Source organism: Chiroxiphia lanceolata, chromosome 1 (assembly GCF_009829145.1).
Source record: "Chiroxiphia lanceolata isolate bChiLan1 chromosome 1, bChiLan1.pri, whole genome shotgun sequence".
Taxonomy (NCBI): Eukaryota; Metazoa; Chordata; class Aves; order Passeriformes; family Pipridae; genus Chiroxiphia; species Chiroxiphia lanceolata.
The window spans coordinates 38,285,944-38,308,439 of record NC_045637.1 but is presented as its reverse complement, the minus strand read 5'-3'; the positions used below and the strand labels follow the sequence as shown (position 1 = coordinate 38,308,439).

Sequence of the window (22,496 nt, the reverse complement as noted above, 5' to 3'; positions counted from 1 at the left end):
GCAGATCTTCATTGAAATTTAGGGGTATTTGAATGTCTTCTTGCAGGATCTGCTCTATATATTTATTTCAACATAAAGTGGATTCCCATTCTCAATATTTATAATAAATAAAATATGCTATATATTTCCTTGTTACTTAAGTATAATACAAATCTAATACTTTAAAAATTATTTTAAAAATTCACAAATAATGTGAATTGTAGCATATAATTAATGTTCAGAAAAAGTACATACAGACACATTAAATGCCAGACACTAGAAAATAACATTTCCTACTCAGTAACTCTATGAATAATTTAACTGGACACAGGAATGATTTAAAAATTTTAAGCTAAACTGAAGAGTGGGTAGAGATTGAGTTCTGACAGTTAAATGGTAGTACAGTGCAAATTATAATCAAAGTGATTGTATTCATATGTTGTGCTAGAGTTCTGGTTTTGTGATTTAGTTTCCATAATAAAGTCTGGTCTAATGTTTTGCTCTGCAGAGTATCCTGAGCTTTGTATGCCTTCATGGCTCTTTCCTAAATACGACTGTTAGTGGAAAGGATCCTGCAAAACCTAAGTCTTTGCTAAAAACACCAAGTGAATCTGTACAGTGATAAATGATGGAAATGCAGGAAAAACCAAGTGGCACAGAAAAAAGAGCAAGTTGTGGTTTTCTCAAGACTATTGAGTTTGCCAAAATATAATCCCAATACAGTCATCATAGCGAAGCATTTCATCATACTTCTAGAGAACATGTGATATAAAATCACTCACAGATGACATGTATTATTCAAGAGAACATTAACAAATAAACCAAACCAAAGCAAAACAACCCTCTGCAAGCACAATGCTTCAGTATTGAATAACCAATGCTTCTTTATATCAACTGGAGTCAGTGAATATGACTTCATAGTAGCCTTCTATTAGAGTACCAATGCTTAACAAAAGAAGATATTAATTTTTCTGGAAAACAGAAATTTAGCAGGGGAGAAGTAAAGAATGAAAAATTAGTAGCTATTAGAAATTAGTAGCTATTAGCTTTACTGTAGAAAAATTACAGTAGCTATTTACACGCCCCTTATTAGTATTTAAAGAAATGTATGTTACGCATAATTTGGAGGAAAATCAATTTTACATTAATATCTAGTTGGAGGCACCTCAGATTTGCAGAACAGCTGATAACACTCAATAACTTAGGTATAGAGTCTCTTATCCAGTAGCAAATTAGTTTGTATTTACCATGGGGTAGCCTAAGCAACAAATTCTTGTATATTATCCTTGCAAGTCTCTGCCAAACACTGATTCAATAAATACCCCAACGGTAGCATCACAAATGACTGAAATACTCCACAGACCAGCACAGGTAACGCCTCTCCAGCGCCGCTGGCTACCTGGCTGACCAGCAGAGGCCTGGCTATCTGACCACTGTGCAGCTACTGACCCAAGCTGAGTAACCACTCAGGGATTCGGTGGGGCATAGACTCCCAAGTGTGGGTCACTTGCAAGTTGGTTACCTCTGTGGCTTACTAGGCTGCCAAAGCAGAAACAGGTAGGGCTGAGTCTCTCTGCGCTGTTAGTCCAGCCAGCAGGCTGTCAGGTGGCTCAGCAGTGGTACTAAAGGTACCTTGCATTTCACTGGGGATTCTGCACTGTCTGTATTTTCTCTCCATCAGGAAACCGCAGTTCTACAAAATTGAATTCCCTTTTCTTATCAGATTTAATTCAATCGCATCAGGCCAATTTGGCTTGTCTGGAAGTCTAGAAGATCACATAATTTGGGAACTAAGAGACCAAATCCCATCAGTGAGGTAAACAGAGTTATAGAATCATAGAATCCTGGAATGGTTTGGGTTGGAAGGGACATTTAAAGGCCATGCAGTTCAACACCCCTGCAATGAGCAGGGACATTTTCACCTAGATCTGGATGCTCAGAGCCCCATCCAATCTGTCCTTGAATGTTTCCAGAGATGGGGCAACTACCGCCTCTCTGGGGAACATATTCCAGTGCTTCACCACCCTCATCATAAAAAAATTCTTCCATATATCTAGTCTAAATCTTCTTCCATTAGTTTTAAACCATTACTCTTTTTTTTCTATTGCTACAGTCCCTATTAAAATACACTTGAAACTTCTTACCCTGGGATGTTGAGGACAGATTGCCAAGACTTTACCAGCCCTCAGATTAATATCCTTTGTGGCTCAATCATGTAGAAAACCTGGATAGCACCAATGGAAACTTGGAGCATGTCATGAATAACAGAAGGGCTCTGAAGGAAAAGGTGAACGACAGAGAAGCTCACACAGTTCTTCATCCTGTCAGTCACAGGAGAAGCACTTAAAGGAGAGGGCTCATCCTGAGACTCAATACCTGCCTGCATGATCTCAAAGAACAAGCTTTAGTCTTCACAACCACAGGACCCTCTGTGAGGAGTGGGAACAGCTGGGTAGAGGTAGGATCCAACTGACAAGGCTGTCAAAAGCATTTTAGTTTGTTGCTCTGGCTGGGGGACCCAGGTTGATTTTGCCTGAAAGCTAATATGAAAAAATGAAAGCTTAGCCACTCCTGTTCCCTCATTCCACAGACAACCCTGAGAGTGTCAGAACAAGGAAGGGTCCATGAGCGGATTAGTGGAAGCAGAGCTGCCCCATCCCTTTCAGCAGCAACCTTTACTTATACTGGACGAGATCTTATCTGCTTACGGCCTTATCTCCTACAGCTTTTTTTTCCAGTGGTTGAGGTCACAGAAACCCATGCTAACAGCATGAATGCCAGCTGAAGGGCTTAGCTGCTGAGGAAGCACTGGGGAAGACTTGTTTTAGTCTGAATTCTTGAGTGGATTTGACAGCTGACCCCAACTGCAGCTTTTCCTTCAGCCAAGGTACCCTGCTCCATCCAGATGCCAGATTTCATGATCATTATTAGGACATGGAACATAGACATGCAGCAATATGTGAAAATAGGAGCTTGACTTTCACAGGAGACAAGGTAAAAACTTGTTTCTCTGAGAAAACTCATTCCGGACAGGAACTGTCAATTAACAAAAATGTATATCAAAACTACTGTTACATAAAATAACAGGGAAATGGCTCTCTTCAATGGGTAAGGGATTTTTAAACTAGGACAAAATTTTGCATGTCACTTTTCAATGCTCTGTCCTGTCCAGGCAAGACCTGTTCAATATTGTCGTGAACAATCTGGGTAACAAAATGTCCGAGATGATACGAAAAGAAAAAGAATCAAATTTTTTTGCTAAACTGAGTGGCCAAGATCAAATTTAGCAAAGGGATGTGAAATTTAGTAAAGGGGAAAACAGCAATTAATAAGGAGATACCAAATGTATAGACAAATTTGAGTAGTAACTGTTTAAAATACGGATCTAGTATCAAAAATAAAATTCAGGTGTTGATAAAAAAAGAAAAAAAGAATCACATTCAGACAGGGGCAAGACTTCAGATACTCATTTGCTTGTTTTGAGCTGACGAGGCTGGTGTTTTGGACCTCACACTTCACAAATAGTGTTGAGAAACTGGAAGAAGTACAGAGGAGAAAAAAAATGAAGGAGACAAATGTCTGACAAGTGGTCATGAAAAACATGAATTTTTTTATGTGAAAAAGATAGATATAATGTTTAGAATATATAAAAGAGTTACTTCCTCTTTATTAGCAATGTTGGGGGGTTTTTGCACATCCACAGGGGACAGGAAAATTTAAAAAAAAAAAAAAGCTTCATTTTGGGGTTTCAGGTCATGAAACATGACAACAAGATTTGGCACAATCAGCTTTATTGAAGGTTTTCACAAGCAAGTTGGATGCATACCTGTTAGAAGCCATGTAGGTCAATGCTGGCCAAGCCATTGATCACCTCTATAGAGCTAAAAACTACCAGCCAGAATGGGAGTAAAATGTGAATTTATATGAAGAACATGCCAATGGCTTTTCAATAGTCCCCTCGATCTGTGGTCAACAAAGAGATGAACTGAAGGGAATCTGAAAGCATCATCAGTATGATCTGACTGGAGTGTCCTGCCCCCTTTACCACTGCCAGGCATCTGATGCAACCTCAGTGCAGATCCAATCCATGAGCCAAGCTGATTTCGACTACTCCAGGTCCAAAGGTCTGGGTACACATGGCACTTCATGAAGCTGCTTAGACTATGGAAGGCCTTGAAGTTTCTTCAAACTCACCCATCCCATGTGAACTCTGAGTAGAAAGTTCTAAACACTAGCTGTGAATTTAAGTACCGTCCTGGCTCATTTCTTCCAGTTCAGTGAGGAAGGACAAAAACAAAACGGAAAAAACCTTTTCCAGGCCAGAACTCAGCTTTTATATGTGATGAAGATAATTTGCACTGAATTGCTGATTACTGTTTATGCTTAGAGGTTTTATGCTGTGGGCCCCTCAATTCAGGAAGGGCATTGAGGTGCTGGAGCAGGTCCAAAGAAGGCCAACAAGGCTGGTGAAGAGCACAAGTCTTATGAGGAGCAGCTGAGGGAACTGGGGTTGTTTAGCCTGGAGAAAAGGAGGCTCAGGGGGGACCTTATCACTCTCTACAACCGCCTGAAAGCGAGTGTAGTGAGGTGGGGGTCGGTCGCTTCTCCCAGGTAACAAGTGACAGAACAAGAAGATATGGCCTCAAGCTGCCTAACTGATCCCGGGATTCACTGACCGTAACCCCTTGAGCCCCCCGGCCGCCACCTCCCTCAGCGCGGCGGGGCGGGGCGGGCGGCGGCCGCGCTCCCCACCACTTCCGGGTCGGGGGCGGGGTGGCGCGAGGGGGCGGGCGCTGACGTCGCCGGAGAGTCCGGGGGCCGCTGGGCGCCTGTTTATTGTTCTCGCCGCCGCTGCGTTCTGCCTTGCCCGGCACCGCGGGGCCGCGGCGGGAGGAACGGAGGGAGGGCGGGCAGCGGCGACTCGAGCGAGCGCAGCCGCTCCACCGGCGGAGGCGGAGGTAGGAGGGAGCGAGCGGGCGGAGGCGCCGCCCGGGGGCCGTTAACCCGCTTCCGCCTCTCCGCAGCGCGAGCCCGGGCGGCGAGCGCGCGCGTCACGCCGGAGCGAGCGCGGGACAGCCCGGGAGCGGCACCCGGGAGCGGCCATGGCCTACGCGTACCTCTTCAAGTACATCATCATCGGCGACACAGGTGGGTCAGCGCGGCCCGGCACGGCGGGGTGGGGGCCGGAGGGCCGGGCCCGACTCCCTGCGCCCATTTCCGCAGTGCTGGCAGTGCCGCCGACGTGGTGCCTCCGCGCGGGGAGGAGGCGGTGTCTCCCCTCCGCCTTTACGCCGGGCCCCGCCCGCGGCCTCGGCCTTGTCTCCCGAAGGCCTTGGGCCCCTGGCAGCCGCCCCCGGGCCCGGCTGACGGGCCGCGGGGCGGCTCGGGCTGTGTCACGGCCCTGGCCGCGGCGGCCGAGGCGGGCAGCGGGGAGAGAGAAGGTGTCACAGTGGAACTTGTACCTGGGCAGTGCCCTGGTTTGCAGCCCCGCGACAGCGAGGGCTGAGAGGTGCCACTCTCCACCCCGCAGTTCCGTGGTGAGCTTGTACCTCGCTGCTGTGAGTTATCTTCAGCTCAGGCCGCAAGGATGCTCTTTCCAGCCTCGGCTGGAGTTGCAGTAGCAAACTCTGTGAAGACATACTGTCAAAGGAATTAAAAGCCCTAGCTCCTCCAGTTTTAATTTACAAGGATTTTTTCTTTAAATTTCTTTAAATACCACTGCTTTTCCAGATATTTCTTGTCACTTTTTAAAACATATTGAATCATAAAATGTCAAGGAGTTGGAACGGACCTTAAAGACCATCTAGTCCCGTACCCCCCCCTTGCCGTAGCTACGGACACCTCCCACTAGACCAGGTTGTTCAAGGCCCCATCTAACCTGGCCTTGAACACTTTTTAAAAATTTACTGCATTCTGTTTGTAATTGGCTGCTGTGTGACAATTAATGCTTACGAGTGCTGCTGGCAGAGCCGTATGCTGCTAGGAATTGCTGTCAGAAGCCCCTTTGCCAGTATGTTTTATGCTTCCTCAGCCTAGTGTGGATGGGAGTAGCATACTTTGATCAAACTGTTGTCAGGACATGGTAACTAACATAGTTAACTACTGTGCCTGTGTATTGTACATTTTCTTTGTTGTTTTCCTCATACCTGTCTAAATGCCTTCTTTAATAAGTTTGATGATACACCTGTTATTTTACATGGTATTCTAAGGGTAGCTGCATAATTCATACCTGTGAACCAAGTTATCTGTTGCTGGAGTATAATTATACATTACAGTTGCATTACACATGAGGTTGTTAAATACACTGGATGCAACTACTATGTGATTTTCATCCTTTTTTTTAAACCTACATTTAAACTCTGAAAGCTTTTTTAGGCTACTGCAGTAGTGAATCTTAAGAAATATATCACAGCTATAATGACTGCATTGGAAGCATTAGGCTGTAGATGATTACTGAAAATTCTGGTTTGTTTGGTGGTTTTTTTTGAGTATTTAGTTGGATGACAGTTCATTAAACCAGAGGGCAGGAGATTACCTGAGCAGATTCAGGAGAAGTAAGAAGAGGTTTGTTTGTCAGCCCAGGGTGATCCAAGATGGTAGTGCACAGCTCAGAAACAGTGTGGCCAATTCTGGTGCATCTCTAAAAACTATTAGCAATGAAGTGGTAGAGACAGCAGCAAACAGTTGCTATGAGCCTTTTAAGTATTCTACCAGAGCTAGTACTGAAGAGCCAATTTATGTTGTGCACGGTTGTCTGTTGCCAAAATGATGGTGATGGTTTAGGAGTTAGCATTCTTCCTAACTGCCTAAGATGAAGGCAGTTGAACTCACAGCTCTGATGATGGAAATTAGGAGGGGATGGTGACTGTCCTGTTCAGTTCTAGTGGTGGTCTCCCACAGCATTATAACGAGTGAAGATATGCCATTGGCGATCAAGAAATTTGTCTCTGGTACTTGATTTAGAGTCTTTGGAAATGGCTCAGCTGCCTGGTGACTCAGCAATTAGTTGTAAACAAACTGTAGGAGAAAAGTAAGACAGACACAGCTGGGGACAGATGTTAACATTTAGCTCCTCTTTCTTTTCAGCACTAAAAAAAACAAAGTGGGTTGTGTGAACCGTAAGCAAACCAACGAAAACCCCCTGCAGTTATACAAGACACCTGCATGTGTCTTCTCTGAATTGTGATTCCACATGCTTTCATCTGCTTAAACACAGGAATTCAGTATGATCTCAGTCTCTTAAAATGACAGCCACAGAAACTGACTGAGCAAGACTGCTTTGTGCTCAACAGCTCTTGTCGCTTTGCGTTGCCTGCTTCATTGGTCATGGACGTTCACTGACTTTTTTCTCTGGTACTTCAGGCATGGCAGCTTAGTGAACGTGGGATTGATTCTCATCTGGTTGTTAACTCTATTTTTTTAATATATAAATTTTATTTTCTGTATAATTGGAACTCGTTTAGAATCTGGTTAGTTTTTTGTTGTGGGAGAGACCTGAAATGGCATGGCTGTATTTCAGGTACTCAAACAATATTGCTGTAAATTTGTGTGAGTTTTACATTATATCAGTGGGACAGTGGCTGTGGAGTTTCATGGAGCTGGTATCTATAAGAGAAAAATACAAGTATTTGGAATATTGACTACTGTGAGAGCTTACCAGGAAAAATCTTTTGATCTGAATATTTCCAAAGCATTATAAGAGTTTGCAAAGGCATTTAGAAGCATATGTGGTTCATTCTTCTTAGGGCTGTACCTCTGAGACCTTTGCCTTGGTGGTTGGTGGTGTCTTTCATTTTGGTTGCTGGTAGGAATTGGTGTCTTCATCCACTCTTCTCTACACATCTGCTTTTGGCCACCAGGTGAAGTTGAGGTGGACTTTGATCTGAGCTAGGATGAATACTCTGGGCCTAGCAGTATTGGCAGTTTCTGCAGTTGGTTGAAAGTCTGTCATTTTCTTTTTAGATGTTTTTCTGTATAACGGTGAAATCTTTTTTACTTGAATGTTTCTTACCAGCAATGTGTAGCACATGGCAAACTGGCAATGATGCAAGATTTCTGTGAGGGCTAGAGCTGGAATATTTTTTTTCAGAATACATAATACTCATTAAACAGAATTTTCTTATATTAGAGTATATTTACTAGATTCCATCAGAGAATGCTCCTGAACTTTAGTATACCTAAAGTATTAGTTTTACAATGTCAGATTTCTTGCCGCCAACATAACTTGTCAGTTGTAGTCCATCTAAATGTCTATGATCAGTGTTGCTGCATCTTCCATGAGCAGGTCTGTCTTCTGCTTTTCTTGAATGTGTTACTTCAGCAACCCTCTGAGCTTTTTGCCTAAGGGACTTCCATTGCCTTTCAATTTTAGCAGATAGTTGCTGGTTCTAGACCAACAGTATCTCATAGTTACTCTTATTAGGAGATGATGATGATGAAAGAATATAAAATTGCTAGGTGATCTAATCCTCCTTACTCTCTAGAGTGAAGTAGGCTGTCTAGTCAACCATTTCATTTGTCTAAGAGACTCAAATGTTGAAATTAAGCAATTGAATTAGGTTTATTTTTCAGTCCTCCTTGTGAAATGTTTCTAGTGTTTTTGCACTTTGTTCTGGAACAGCAGCTGGTACGAGCTAGCAATCTGCATGACCAGAGTCTCTTGCCCTTAATTTCTGCAAGCATGTAATAGCACTTCTTGGTTAAACAGGTTTTCATCCCACTACAGGTGGTGTTAACACCCTGTGATAGCTTGAGAACTTGTTTGTACTGAAAACCAGAGTACTGATCTGTACTCCTTATATCTTACTTTGCGACCCTTTCAATGATACTTTAATTGATGGCAAGTTGAATATGAGTCAGCAGTGCCCTGGCAGCCAGGAGGACTCAACTGTGTCCTGGGGGGCATCAGGCAAAACATTGCCAGCCGCTCAAGGGAGAGCGTTGTCGTGCTCTGCTCTGACCTGGTGCGGCCTCACCTTGAATATTGTGTGCAGTTTTGGGAGCCACAATATCAGAAAGATATTGAGCTGTTAGAGAGTGTTCAAACAAGGGTAAAGGGCCTTGAGGGGAAGCCGTATGAGGAGTGGCTGAGGTCACTTGGTCTGTTCAGCCTGGAGGAGACAGAGAGGAGACCAGGCACTGATCTCTTCTCTGTGGTGACCAGTGACAGGACCTGAGGGAATGGCCTGAAGTTGTCTCAGGGGAGGTTTGGGTTAGATATTAGAAAGAGGTTCTTCACCCAGAGGGTGGTTGAATGCTGGAACAGGCTTTGCAGGGAAGTGGTCATAGCACCAAGCGTGACAGAGTTCAGGAAGCATTTAGACGATGTCTCAGGCACATGATGTCACTCTGGGGAGTGGGTGCAGGGCCAGGAGTTGGACTTAATGATCCTTGTGGGTCCATTCCAACTCAGCATATTTTGCGATTCTGTGAATGCCTGAAAGAACAGTTATTAGGTGTTGTATAAGTACATCTTCTTAGCATCTTAGAAGTTGTTAACTAAACAGTAAGTATTTGTCCATACATATGGTTTCATGGGACTGTTAGTGTTCAACCTTTGTACAAATTCAAACACTTAAAAGAAACCCCAAACACCTCTCTGCTAAAAAAAAAATCCAACCCCACTCCTCATTTTGACTAAAACAATTTTATTATGAATGGCTGGCAGTTTTTAAGTCTTTTGTCATCATCCAGGACATGAAGAGGCTTTTTTATAGACTCATGTAGCTTAATTTTTTTTTTTAAAATATTTTAATTTATTTTTTTAAACTTGCAGTTAACAGTTGAGTAGTGCTGTAGAAACTGAAACATGAGTTATCTGAAGAGCTCCTTTCACTTTGTAGGCCTGTGTTAATTGTTATGTAGAAAGGAAAAGTTAAATCATTGGCTTCAAATATGCTGTTGAAAATGTTTGTTTATTTAAGTACTGAAGCTGAATCATCTTTAAAAGAGTAAAAAAGCCATTTTTATTACATTACTTTTCCCAAAATTATGTAGCCATTGTGAAGGGTTTTTGAGGTTATTTTTCTTCCCTTCTTGTCCATGCTTACATTTATTTGTATGTGAAGTCTCTTTGCTCTGTAACTGATGGTTTGGAATTTTTTAGTTTGTCCTTTCTATAGATTTAAATAAGGCTTTCCCATTTGATGACAGAGTTTTGACTAACAGATAACTGGTTGAAAAGAGGTTAAGAAAAGTTTTTACTTTAGGTTAATGTCTTGTTATGCCTAGTCCTGTAAAAGGGTAGTACTGCACTTTCTTGACTTGCATAAGGCTGCTGTGGTTGGAAAGGAAAGAAAGAGGGAATGAACTGCAGCCTGCAATAAGAAAAGGGTTTATTAAACATCTGGAAGCTCTGCAGACCACTGGAAAGAACTAACACTACCTCATAAGCCAGGTTAGAGGTATATATCTTGTGACATTTGTACTATGTAATTACTGGGTTTAAATCCAAGTGAGTTTTAAAATCTGTTATTTGAGACTTGCCCATTGTTTTAAAATTTCCTTAACCTATTCAAAGATTTATTTTTGTTTGTTTTTCTAAAGGAAAGTAAGAGAAGTGGGAAGCTTATTTCGGCTCAGTTGTTGTGGCACTGGTTTCATGGACATCCAAGCTGACATAGTTGGTTCTGCAGGAATGGAGTTGTTGCTCCCCTTACTTTGTGGTGGCTTTGATAGTCTGCCACTATCTGGATCAACCCACTAACGCAGTAGAAAGCTACCTACTTTTTAGGTTAAGTTTTTGCTTAGTGAATGAATCAGCTGATTTGGCCTTGGAGCTGTGCTTTCCAAGGTCTGGAGTACTTTCAGGGGAGGAAACTGAATTTAGGAGGATTGGTGAGAGCGAGATATCAAAGGGAAAGTAGGTCCTCATCTGTGTGGGTGGTGAGCTGATTGATCACAGTGTTGTGTGAAGCAACCACAAGAAAAATAGTTCTGTGAGATGGCTAAATTAATCCAGTGTTTATCTGCTGCCAAAGTGAGTAGACCTTGTTACCACTTCTTGTCTCGTCTATGAACTTTGTTGCTTCTTACCTGTCAGCATCATTGTTTATGTGATCCTTCAGAGAGCCAGCTCAGCTCACATTGATGATTTGAAAAACAAAATCAAACAAATAATAGATATGGTCAGATCAGTGCAAGAGCCCTTTTGAGTAAGGAGGTGGAACTGTGTGGAAAGGAGTAAGTCTACTCAGAGACAGCAGGCAGATTAACAGAAGAGATTTGTCTTCAGGATTCAGTCTTGAAACCCAGGTTGGGAGGACTATTACCACAGTTCTTTTCCTCTGTCACCTTTCTTGGGGTATAGTGGTGCTCAGGTGAGCAAGTAAGAAAAATATCTTAGCCCCTTTACCCCCTATTTTGGGGCATTTTCAGTTTTGAGCCATGTCAGCTTCTCAAGACAAAACACTACGAGTTTTGTCTAGTGGTAAGAAAAGCCTGGAAGTTTTCTGGATGTTAAGTAGTGCACCCCTGGCTTCATAGCCAGTAATTGAAGTTTCCTTGCCCTGTTCACAGGGAATCATAGGAACTGGAAGGGAGAAGGAAGCAAGTCAGCTCTCTTAGCCAAACCATAGCCTGGCTCAGCTATCACCTGTGCTGTGGTTCCAGAGCTGTGGTTCCATTATTTTTTAAATTACCTTGAGTTCAGCCTGCTACTCAAAAGAACTACCCTTAACTTTGTTATATATTTTATAGCCCTAGTGTCATGCACATACTAGTGTTTGGGTGACTATAGTTCTATGCTGGATCCATTTCTTGGTGTAGCTGGTTGCATAACCTAAGAGAGAGAAGGGAGAGGGCAGCTTTACCACTGAGCTACCCTGTCTTGCTGAGCCCTGAAATGAACACAAGTGTTGATATAAGGGAGGGAGGTGTTGAAGCTGGGCCAAAGTGGACGGTAGCAAAGCTCTGGCAATGCCTTGCCTAGGCAAATTGACTGCAGAGTGGCACTCAGATAAGAGGGAGCTTTTAAAGGAAGCAGAGGAATTTGGAGAACGGACTCAGTCTGCTGGTTTGGAATTCAGAGCTGGAGGGTAAAATTACTGTAGCACAAGTTCCACTTCCCATCACTGAGTACTAGGAAGCGAAGAGATCCTAAAACAGGCACTTGGAAAGAAGTAAGCTGCCTCCCCTCTGAGCACATAATCCATTGTTTTCATTTGTTCCTAGGCAAGAGCTTTTGTTTACTGTGGTTGTTGAAGTGTATCCATGCTCTCTTGCTCTAAAATATTAGATTTTTTTTTTTCCTCTGGGGGTGGTTTATGTGAAGCTATGTTAAAATAATTGTGGCAGTAAAATGGAGAATGAGCTAATAAATAACCGAATCTATCCCTTTTGTGTTCTACAATTGACTATCATAAGACATGCTCACCTACATTTTTCACAGTGTCTGCCTCATTTCATGTTGTAATATTTACAGTGCTAAGTGAGTGAGATACCTGGTAAGTAGTCACTCTGCTTTTAGACTTAACCTGTATAGTTACTTTAAGCCACCTGTGTGCCATGGAATTAGCTGCCATGCAACTGTTAGTTGATCTTTGCAGCATCTGTTTATGTCATGAGGTGGTAAACTACTCAGGAGTTCATATACAGCTCCTGTTCCTGGTACACATTCCTGGCTGTGTCTGTGACAGTGCAGTCTGCTCAGGGTCTGGAAGCATATGAGCTAGGAGCTATTCTCATAAGAACTTTTGGGATACAAACTTGCAATATCTTAAAACTATAAAATTAAAATAAAATGTAACTATTAAATATAAACAACAAAGTATTTATAACCTAAACTTAACAGGCACAACAGCCTTGCTTGCAACTTTTTGAACCTCTGTTTCAGTCAGCAGCAGTACAAAACTTAGGAACTTTCAGATGGCTTTTTGCTGAAGGTTCTGAAGTACCAGGAATGGCATTAAACAGAAACTAGTTGTTTCTTCTGTTTCTGTGTGTGAAGACATCAGTCTACAGTCTGCTGCTGAAAGGCCTGCTATGGAGGTGTAACTAGAGGTGCAGTCATCCCATGCCGGTCTAAGACAGGGCTTGCACCACAGAGTCTGTGCTTGTCTGTCATCTTCCCTCTGCTGACGAGGGTGTTTCTATGTTCACTCCAGCCAAGTTGGTCAGCAGCCTTACAAGAGGAAGAAATATCAGATTGCCACTTGAGAACTAGTGCTGGAACATTTAGTCAAGTGTCTCTTTGTTAATTAGCATATGAAATATTGTTCCAACATTTGTAAGATATATGCAGGAATATTGGGGTTTGAGGTTCTGGTTTATCCAGTGATACTGAAATCACTTTGTGAGGTTAATGGCAAAAGCTGTTTCTGGTGTGACTTACAGGTTGTTTTTTATAAGTGAGGTGGTGATTATGTTCTGTGATAGGGCGTTTGTATTTCAGTGGCGATATAAAAGTTACCTGTATATATAAACAGTGTACTGTGAGTAGAATTATTACTATTTTAAGATTCCTTAGAGTTTTGTGTTCTCTGTCCCTACAGCTCCAGTACTCTCTGCCTGTCCTTCTCCCTATTTCTTGCTTTCCTCCATTCCTTCTCCACTTCTCTTGTGTTTATTAATATTTTTGAACAAAATCTGTACCTGTTTCCAAGCTGCTTGTATTCTGACAGCTTGCCATCATAAGCCAAATAGGTACAGAAAAGAGATCTAGTGAGGCAGGTGCAAATTTTGCCTTCTACTACAGTTCCATGCCCCTCTAAGTTATTGATCTGCTGGCTGCTGCATTTCTTTTCCCTCATTTGAATGAACTCTTGTGATTGTCTGACCCTGCATTAAGCTATTTCTGTTTGCTTTGTCACTCTTCTCGTCAGATTAGTGTGCTAACCCAGTGGACAATTGAAATTGCTTCAGAACTCATCTAAGCCATATGGGAAAATGGGCATGAGCATACTGTAGGGAAGAGAGTAGAGGCAGCAGCACCAATAACTGGCCTAGGTTGTTGGAATTGCTGCATTGTTTGGGTTGTTAATCTGAGTGTCATCAATTGGTCGCAACTCAATTTGTGAGGAAACTAAATACGGTCTCATTTCTGTTAGATTTGATGAAACTGGCCACTGATCTAAGCTTTTTAAGTCTAAAATGACAGGTGGGTGGTGATTGTTTATGCAGGTTTTGTTTCCTCTATAAACCATATTAAAAAAACTTTGCTGAGTTTAGTATTTAGTATAAGTCACTCTGTGCAAACCTCTAGTATGCCTATCTTGTGTCTGCAGTGTGGTTCTTTTCCATATCCCTTTGTTTGTTGTCTTTTATTACCAGATATGTCTCTTCTGATGAGCTGTTGCTGACCTCTAGTATGTGGCTAAAATAGCCTTATCTTGCTGGACAGATAAAGCAAAGTACAGCAAGAACTTGGATGCTACAGTATTGTATGTTATGTGATAATAGTTCAGAGTTTAAATACCTGTAAACCAAATATATTACTGTCACATTTTAAAAGGCTGAAAATACGAAGTTTGACTGAACAGAACTGGAAGAGTAACTCCTCCAAGTAAAAGAACAAGGAAAAATAAACCATAAAAAGTATTATGTTTACAAACCTAAGTAGTTTGAGTACTACTGTTGACTGCATTAACTTCTAGTTTTCGGTGCTTTCACATAGAGAAGAAATTGCCCATTTGCTGACCAATGTCCATGTATTGTGAAATAGTTACACTGATTTCTGACTCAGATTGGAGTGGACAGTGTTTGTGTTGTCTGTCTGACTGTACTCTGAACTCAGTTGTTGCTAGTTCTTGGACTGCTTTTTTGGCCTATTGGGAACCAGTGGGCAGTAACATATAGTGGTTTTAGCAGCCACAGATGTACTGCTGTTACTCAGGTGATAAATTGGGAGATGGATGAGGGTGTGAGTAGGTGAGATCTAATCTCTCAAGTTCTAGTAATGAATTTTAAGCAATATATACCATTTGCTTAAATTAATTTTTATTGATTCTTTACAGATTTTTTTTAAAATTTGCTTAACGCTTCTTTTTTTTCTTTCTTTTAGGTGTTGGGAAATCATGTTTATTGTTACAGTTTACAGACAAGCGGTTTCAACCAGTCCATGATCTCACTATTGGTAGGTCTCTGTTGTGCTGCACAATGCCAGTAGTTAGGTGGTGAGTTTGTCATGCTATGGTAATGCAGGATTTCTGCTGTGTTAAGGTAGCAGTCAGTCTCTAGGTGATGAATATTTGTTAGCTCTCAAAGTCAAGTGAGGGGATGCTTTTTTTTTCTTATTGGGAAGGTACAGTCTGAAACAATTAAAAAAAAATTCATAACTGCAGTATCTCAACTGTCTCTTCAGAGAAGCTGAAAGCTGGGCACAAAAGAAGTGACTAAGCTTGAAATGCATTGATGATGATGCAAGTGGCATTTTTTTCACTAGGGAACATAATATTAGCCTACCCACAAAATCCTGAAGACAAGTTAAACTAAAGCGAAATTAACCTTAAAGATGAATAAAAAAAATTTACTATTTGGGAAGACTAACTTTTAGATACAAAAGGATTGAAGTGTGAATGTATTCACTCTTTGGAAGGGACAAGGGTTTTCCTTCCCAACTCCTCAGTTGGATGTGGACCATTTTTATTAGGTATGATTTAATACTAAGGGAAATGAATGCATGTTGACAGAACACATTGCCTCTGATCTAACTACAGTAAATTATACAAAGTTTTGTTTATCTTTCCACGCAAAATATGAGGAATAGTGTGGGAATAAATTCTTCTGTGAGCAAGCTTAGTCTGCAGATCAGTTTTGCTGTTAAGCATAACAGATGCTAGTCTCCAATAAGGTTGCAGAACCTTTGAACTTGTTGGTGTTATTTCAAGGAACCTATTGGCTCTAATCACGAGCACAAAATGTGTTCCTAGTCTCTATTTTTAGTTTGTGCTCTGGAATAGGTAGGCATCCTGAGTTTGGGAGTACTGAAATAGATGCTTGAAATGTAAACAGATACTCTTTGTGTAACAGAATGTATCAGGTGGTTTGATTATGGCTTCCCTTTCTCTTGACAGTCCTCCCACACCTTGTGTATGGCTGTCTCGTACAGTTCAAATTTTTGGGCTGACATCAGTTTTCAGATATTTGAGGTCTTGGCAGCAGATAGTCTGGCTGAGTAAAGAGCCTGAGTTCTTTAGGGAGGCATGAGTTATCTTTTTCTCTTTAGGCCTGCCAAATATATGACACCTTTTGTATCACTTGTGCCTTTGGCAGTCCTGTCACCTCAGGAGACTGATAGGCTGTGAGAAACATCTTCACCTCAGCAGTGTGGTTGTAGTGCCAATTCTTTGCCTGTTGTACAGCTCACTGAAATCTGGGAACAGAACAGAAATTGAAGCTAGTGAGATGAGGAGGTGAACCTAGACAGCAACATAATGAAGGATGTAGTAATGGAGCATGGGAAGCTGCTCGAAAAGGGGATGAGGAGGCTGGGAACGGCCCCCTTAACTGCTAGGGCATGTGTATGTGTTTTGGCCAGGTTCTCCCAGTTACCTGAACAGATCTAGAATGACAGAGATAAATAAAGAACATGGGTTCTAAGTCATATGAAGGCCCCTATGGGACAGGATGGGGTGAGTTGATGTTAGCTAATAAATGCCCAACTGATTATATTAAAAGTCCTGAAAACCTGTAGATTGAATAAAAAGCCTTGTGTTACATAGCCTAACTTTATTCAGTATAATACAGTGATTTTAACCTGTGAGACTGCAGATTCTATTCTTGCTGTGAGCAGCTCAAAAGAGGGGAAACTGAAACTGGACATGTGGGACACAGCCTTTGCATCTAGAGTTGTGCAAAAATCAGCCCCAAATTTTAGCATAACAAGCCTAAAATGTTACCTCTAAGATTTAAGAAATTCTAAGAGATACTTTGCCACTAAACAAAGCAAGATGGGAGAAGGAGGGAAGATAGAATACATAGAAGCAGGTATTTTTCTATCTTTGAACTACGTACAGAATTGTGTGTAACTGTGATAGTGTACTCTAAAAGAACTTACAATATGACAGCTGTTTCTGTTTAGTTTTCATTTGGTAATTGAAGTATCTGTTATTAAAAGAAATTAAGGATGGAGGGAGAAGCTAGCTGCATGATGCAGTTTGGAGGGGGGGGGAACCAAACCCAAAACAACAGCAAACAGGACCCAAACAAAACCAAAGACAACAGCAAACCCCCCCCCCCCCCCCGTATGTAGGCAGATGTGGGTGATAAAAGCCATTGCATATGTTCTAGTTGGTTTGCCCATTACCCTTAGGACATGCCCTTACTGTAAACCTGAACAGTTTCTATTCCTTATTTGAGGGGACAAGCTTGCTGTCAAACGGTTTGTATTTTTTCAAATTCAGAATTTTTTCTCAGCAGATATTTTGATGGAACACGATAAATATCCTTTTCAATTTTCTATGATGGTGTGTGTAGAAACTAAACATGTAGGAAGATCGTTGGATTTAAATCAGCAGCTCTATAGCCACATTTTGAGATGAAGCAAAACCTGCAGTGTTTACACTTGTAGTGGTACAAGGACCTTCCCCTGGCTTTGCAGTCAACTTCAGAGAGAGTGCTGTCATTCACCTGCTTCCTCCTTGCTGCCTCTCCACCTTCATTTTTTTGATTTCTTTGCATACAGTTGCTGCAAGTTATTTGATTGCTGAAGAGTACAATAGTCTTTGGCCCGTGGCATTTATTTGGCTTCAATATCTTGTTGGGGTGGGACTGCCCCCTTCCCCAAAAATCATTCTGCAGAAAGCAACACTGCACCCTCTAATATTCTAGACAAGCTTTTGAAGAGACATTTGGAATACTTCAAATCAGGGCTGCGTAATTGAAAGACTTTGAGACCAAGTCTAGACAGTGACCAATTTTAGACAAACTTCAGCTACCTGTGTATTTTCTGAAATAATGGGTATATGAAGGATAGATTAATGGAAATGTGATAGCCTTTAAATTTGTCTACTATCTCTAGCCATTTGTCAGATTTTAAATACTGCAGTAATAGCCTCAATTTATACTTGATTTACTGTTAATGATCTTTAAATTGCTTTAAAAGATGATATAATAGGCTGAATTTTTCTACTGAAGAAATTTCTTTAGTTTATTTGAAACATTTTTTTTCCATAGGTTGTTAAATTTGATCTTTAGCTAGAATTTTGGAAGTGTTTTGTTTTTTTTTTTTCATAGACTGTTGTGTTTTAGTTAATACAGTAATAAAATTTATCTTTTTGAAGGTAACATTTTGCATGCTCACTTAATAGAATATTTTATTGATAAAGAACTGTAGGTTTAATTTCTTCTAAACTGGCTTCAGCAGTCTGTTGGTAGAGTGTTAAAATAACTATGACTTCAATTTCCTGTTTGCATTCAAAGGGACATGTGTTTCTCCCTCCGATCTAGAGCTACTAAATCTTTTGGAAAACTTTGTAGGAAATACCTCCCTGACACTTGTTTTAATTAATGCATTTTTAAAGTACTTGGGCAGTAACAGTTACCTTTCTCCTTGAAAACATTATTTCTTTCAGGCATCTGGAAAATTAACTGAAATCAGACTGTGAAAGAGATTATTTCCTACAATGCTGAGTGAACTTAAACTTACGTTCTTGCTTTTGTAGTACTTGATGTTCCTCTTTTTGATATATGCTAATAATGTAATCTTTTGTAAAATCTATTCAGGTGTAGAATTTGGTGCTCGAATGATCACTATTGATGGAAAACAGATAAAGCTTCAGATATGGGATACAGTAAGTAATAAATCATAAAAATTGTTTAAACTTATGGTCCCCCTAACTTTTCCTTTATTCTGGCTAAACTCGATCACCAGCACTCATATACTGTGCACTTTGTCTTGCAGCTTTCTTTGGTTTATATGAAGTTAAAAATTTTGTAACATTTCCTTTTTTGGTGTGATGTCTTCTTAGTACAATTTTTTTGGTATTTACACTTATTTCCTCAACACTGTCAGATTTGTAAGACTGGAATTCGTGCTGTCTCACTTTTTTGTGAAAGTTTGCTATATTATTAAGAACTCAGATTTCTCTAAATAATCTTTCTTTGTGCATTTATGCAAGATTTGGTAAATACAGCATCCTGTTGTGATGTGTCTACTAGCTTTAATCAAGTTCTCTAGAGGAAATGTTTGCATTTCCAAGGTAGAAGAAAACATATGGCTCACTTTTCATAGAAGAACGCTTAAGAACACAAGTTCACTGTAGTCATGAAGATAGTAAATACTCCAAACAGTCAAGAAGGGATTGGTAAAAGCTTAAAGTTTCAAAAAACTTTCCAAAAATCAGACTTTGACTTTTGAGGTGGTTCAGGTTAAGAACATACATTTGCTATTTTCTTCTTGTCACTTTACTATAGTCAACCTCACTGTCTACATGAAGCAGCTTTAAGATGTTCATACTGATAGCTATATCTTTCAAATGTGTTTAACTGTTCCCTAAAGCAGAGTTGCCCGTTTCCTTTTCCAAAAGCATTTAGGGTACCTTTAGAAACTGAGGGGTACATGAGCCACAGCCTCATCTATGTGCTCTTTTTGGTACAACAAGTCAGTGAAGGATCATACATTCATATATGCATGCCTACATATGTGCATGTGTATATTAAAATGTAAATTTATTGAACTTCATAGGTAAGACCTTACTTTTTTTACCACTTCATGATGTGAAGTGGCATCTAACACCCGTGTCTCTTTGGAAGTTCTCTGTGAAAAGGTATAGAATGATATAGTCAGCTTATATATATAACGGTATGGTTAGGCTTTTTCTACCCTGGACATTTTTATTGTTATAATTGTGCATTGCTGATTACCAAGGTGTCTGAGCATTTTTAAGTTCAATAAACAAGCAAATCTCTGCAAAAACAGCAACTTGGTAATCAAACCTCTGGTGTGTCATGTGACTACATGAGAACATACCTAGATTGGTCCTTTTTTTCTAAAATTGGGACAGATTCTCTGTAGCCAAAAGTGCTAATTTTACTACCAGTGCAACCACTGTCTTTCATTGGCTTTTGAACTGATTTTGTTAATCTCCTTAAATACAAATGAACTACAACTATGTTTGAGTAGATTGTGCTTGTCTTAGTGCCTCTGACTCAGTGGTTTTTTGGAATCTGTTGCCTTGAATGTGTGCAAATTATCTAATAGCCAAAATGTCAACCTAATTGCTTTTGACTATAATTTATAAACTCCTTTCAAGCAGGGATTTTTTCCTGAATAGTTTCTTAAGTATACATACAGAAATTAAAAATATTAACTGAAAACTTTCATACACTGAATAGACTATATACTTATGTTATAAGCAATGAATGACTTAATGTATTTGCCATAGTTAAAAATTAAACTATTTTAACTTAAAGATTATTTAACTATTTTAATTTAAAGATTATAATCTGATTTTTAAAACATGGGCTATTTCTATTCTAATCTAATCTTGGCTTGTAAGCATATCTGAATTCTGCTGTCTCAGTTTTGATCTTGCATGCAAAGGTGTTGAAGGAATAGCAAAAATAACAAATATGATGAGGTAATTCTCAAGGGATATTTTACTTATGAGTCTTAAGTCACACGGAAGTGTCCATAATGACCAAGGATATGCCTGTATCATGTATCTGCATTGAGTATTTCCTGATTTTCTGTTAGCCAAAACTGCTACTGTTACTGGTGCTATCTCTATATTTGTTAGACTGGAACAATTTCTGTTTAATAAGAGAAAGTTCATTTTACACCTATTGCAAAGGAAACACGTGAAGTGTTTTGTTTTTCTTGGTGCTTACTGAGTCACACAACAGCATATCTCTGATTTAGTGCTTGCCTTACACACCGGCTTTTAATTAATCACTGAACAGGATACATCCTGAGCAGATACATAAGAAGTGGAGAACTCAATAAAATTTGTTTTGATTGTTTAACAATAAACTTGCTTTCTTAAGAGAATCAAAAATGTAAATTCAGATTTTTCCGACTCGATTCTTCTAGGCAACAGTGATGATTTTGTGTTGTCTTCAGCAGATCCCTGCAGCTCCAAGGAAAGGTGTGTCTTAGTAAAGGGAACATATGAAAGGTGCAGCATACCTCACTGCAGGAGGATGTTGTACCTTACAGGGGCAGCTGCAGCTAACACTGTTGTGTGTCTGTGAGATCCATTTGTGTGTCCTTCTATTATAACTCAAGAATATTTTACTTTTTCATTAACATCTTTCAAATTCATCTTAGTTTGGATTAGGATTGTGTTATGGAAGTTAGTTCTGCTTACTGCAGTCTGTTTTTCACGTGGGAGTATACGAACTGAATTCCTTTTGGATGAGGCCAGACTGGAAGATATGCCTAAGGAATTCAGATATGCCCATTAGAAAGTAGTCCAGTATATGGTCCTGTGAGCTGGTAGTCTAGTAAAACTAGTCTGATTGAAAAAGACACTCATCCTGAGAAAAAAACCCCACAGCTGAAAACTCACATTCTATGAAAGATACCCAGTGTGGCCCTCACATACTTAGTGTTATGTTGCAGTCTTGGCTCTGCTGTTCATGTCAGAACAAGCAAGTTGTGTGTCCTGTTGTTCTCTCCCAGCTGCAGGCTGCTCTGGATCTCCCCACTGCTGGGCTCTGCAGGCTGGCTGTTGCTGTGTGCTGTGGCACACCCAGGTGTTTAGGTCTGTGAGTCCTTGGGTTTCATTTTTCCTTTTTGATGCCTTTAGGTCAGTCAGTCAGGAGTGGAGTTATTGGACCAAATTGTTCATTTGTCTGTCTTGAGTCTCTAGATTATTTCTTTTCCTGTGTCTTTATCTTAGTAATGGCTTTCAATAGGTGGATAGACTGAGAAATGCTTTTCTCCAACTGATTAGTTGGTAATTGCCTATTATGATAAGTTAAGCTACTCTTTTGTGGGAGTGTGGTATTTGAGCTTGTGTCAGCTGCACAAATATCTTTGAGGGAACTAGAAGTGGTGTACAGCAGCAAGTAAGGATTAAAGTGACTGTTCTGGAAGCTGCTAAGCTTTCTGAGTTCAAACAAGCTGCGTAGATGAGGTTGATTGTCTTGTGGCAGCAGCATAACACTGAGAAATACTAAAATTACTTCTCAGAAAAATTTCATTGTTGTAGAGAGACACTGGCTTGTTACCAGGCTGAGTCAGTGGCCTTCATTTTGTCGTTTAGGGGAATGTTCCCTATTGTGTTGACTGTTACTAACAAGTCATTGTTGGTGAGCAAAAGTAAGCAGTAGTTAAAAGAGGGTATTTAAGTTCTCTCAGACACTGCAGCAGGAGAGATCAAAGATGATACTAAGTAATACTACTGTCCTCTGAATTGATATGAGTAAGAATTTTTCTTATGTATTTAAATACTATATTTTTCAATATCTATTTCAGCTTTATTTCATGGAAATCTGTGACTAAAAAACATTTTTATTATGTTTATGAACCACCTTAGCATTGCTCAGACAAATGAAATATCTGAAATAATTGTGTTTTATAAGCTAATTGCAAGTAAGTGCTTGGTTTCCATATGAGTGTGTTTTCTGGTTGAATT

General features: G+C 40.3%; 1 protein-coding gene across 2 annotated transcripts in view; it reads left to right on the top strand.

Moving 5' to 3' along the window:
* The first annotated feature begins 4,780 nt into the window (after positions 1–4,780).
* Positions 4,781–22,496, top strand: part of RAB2A (RAB2A, member RAS oncogene family) — a 41,198-nt gene continuing 23,482 nt past the window's right edge. Inside the window, exons 1-3 of one of the 2 annotated variants that reach the window (XM_032679513.1) lie at positions 4,781–5,127; positions 14,978–15,049; positions 18,640–18,707. In XM_032679513.1, the coding sequence (XP_032535404.1) occupies positions 5,082–5,127; positions 14,978–15,049; positions 18,640–18,707 (186 nt within the window). In that variant the 5' untranslated portion in view covers positions 4,781–5,081. Of the gene's footprint in view, positions 5,128–14,816; positions 14,845–14,977; positions 15,050–18,639; positions 18,708–22,496 lie in introns of those variants that run through there. The other variant, XM_032679520.1, reaches the window with a different exon arrangement.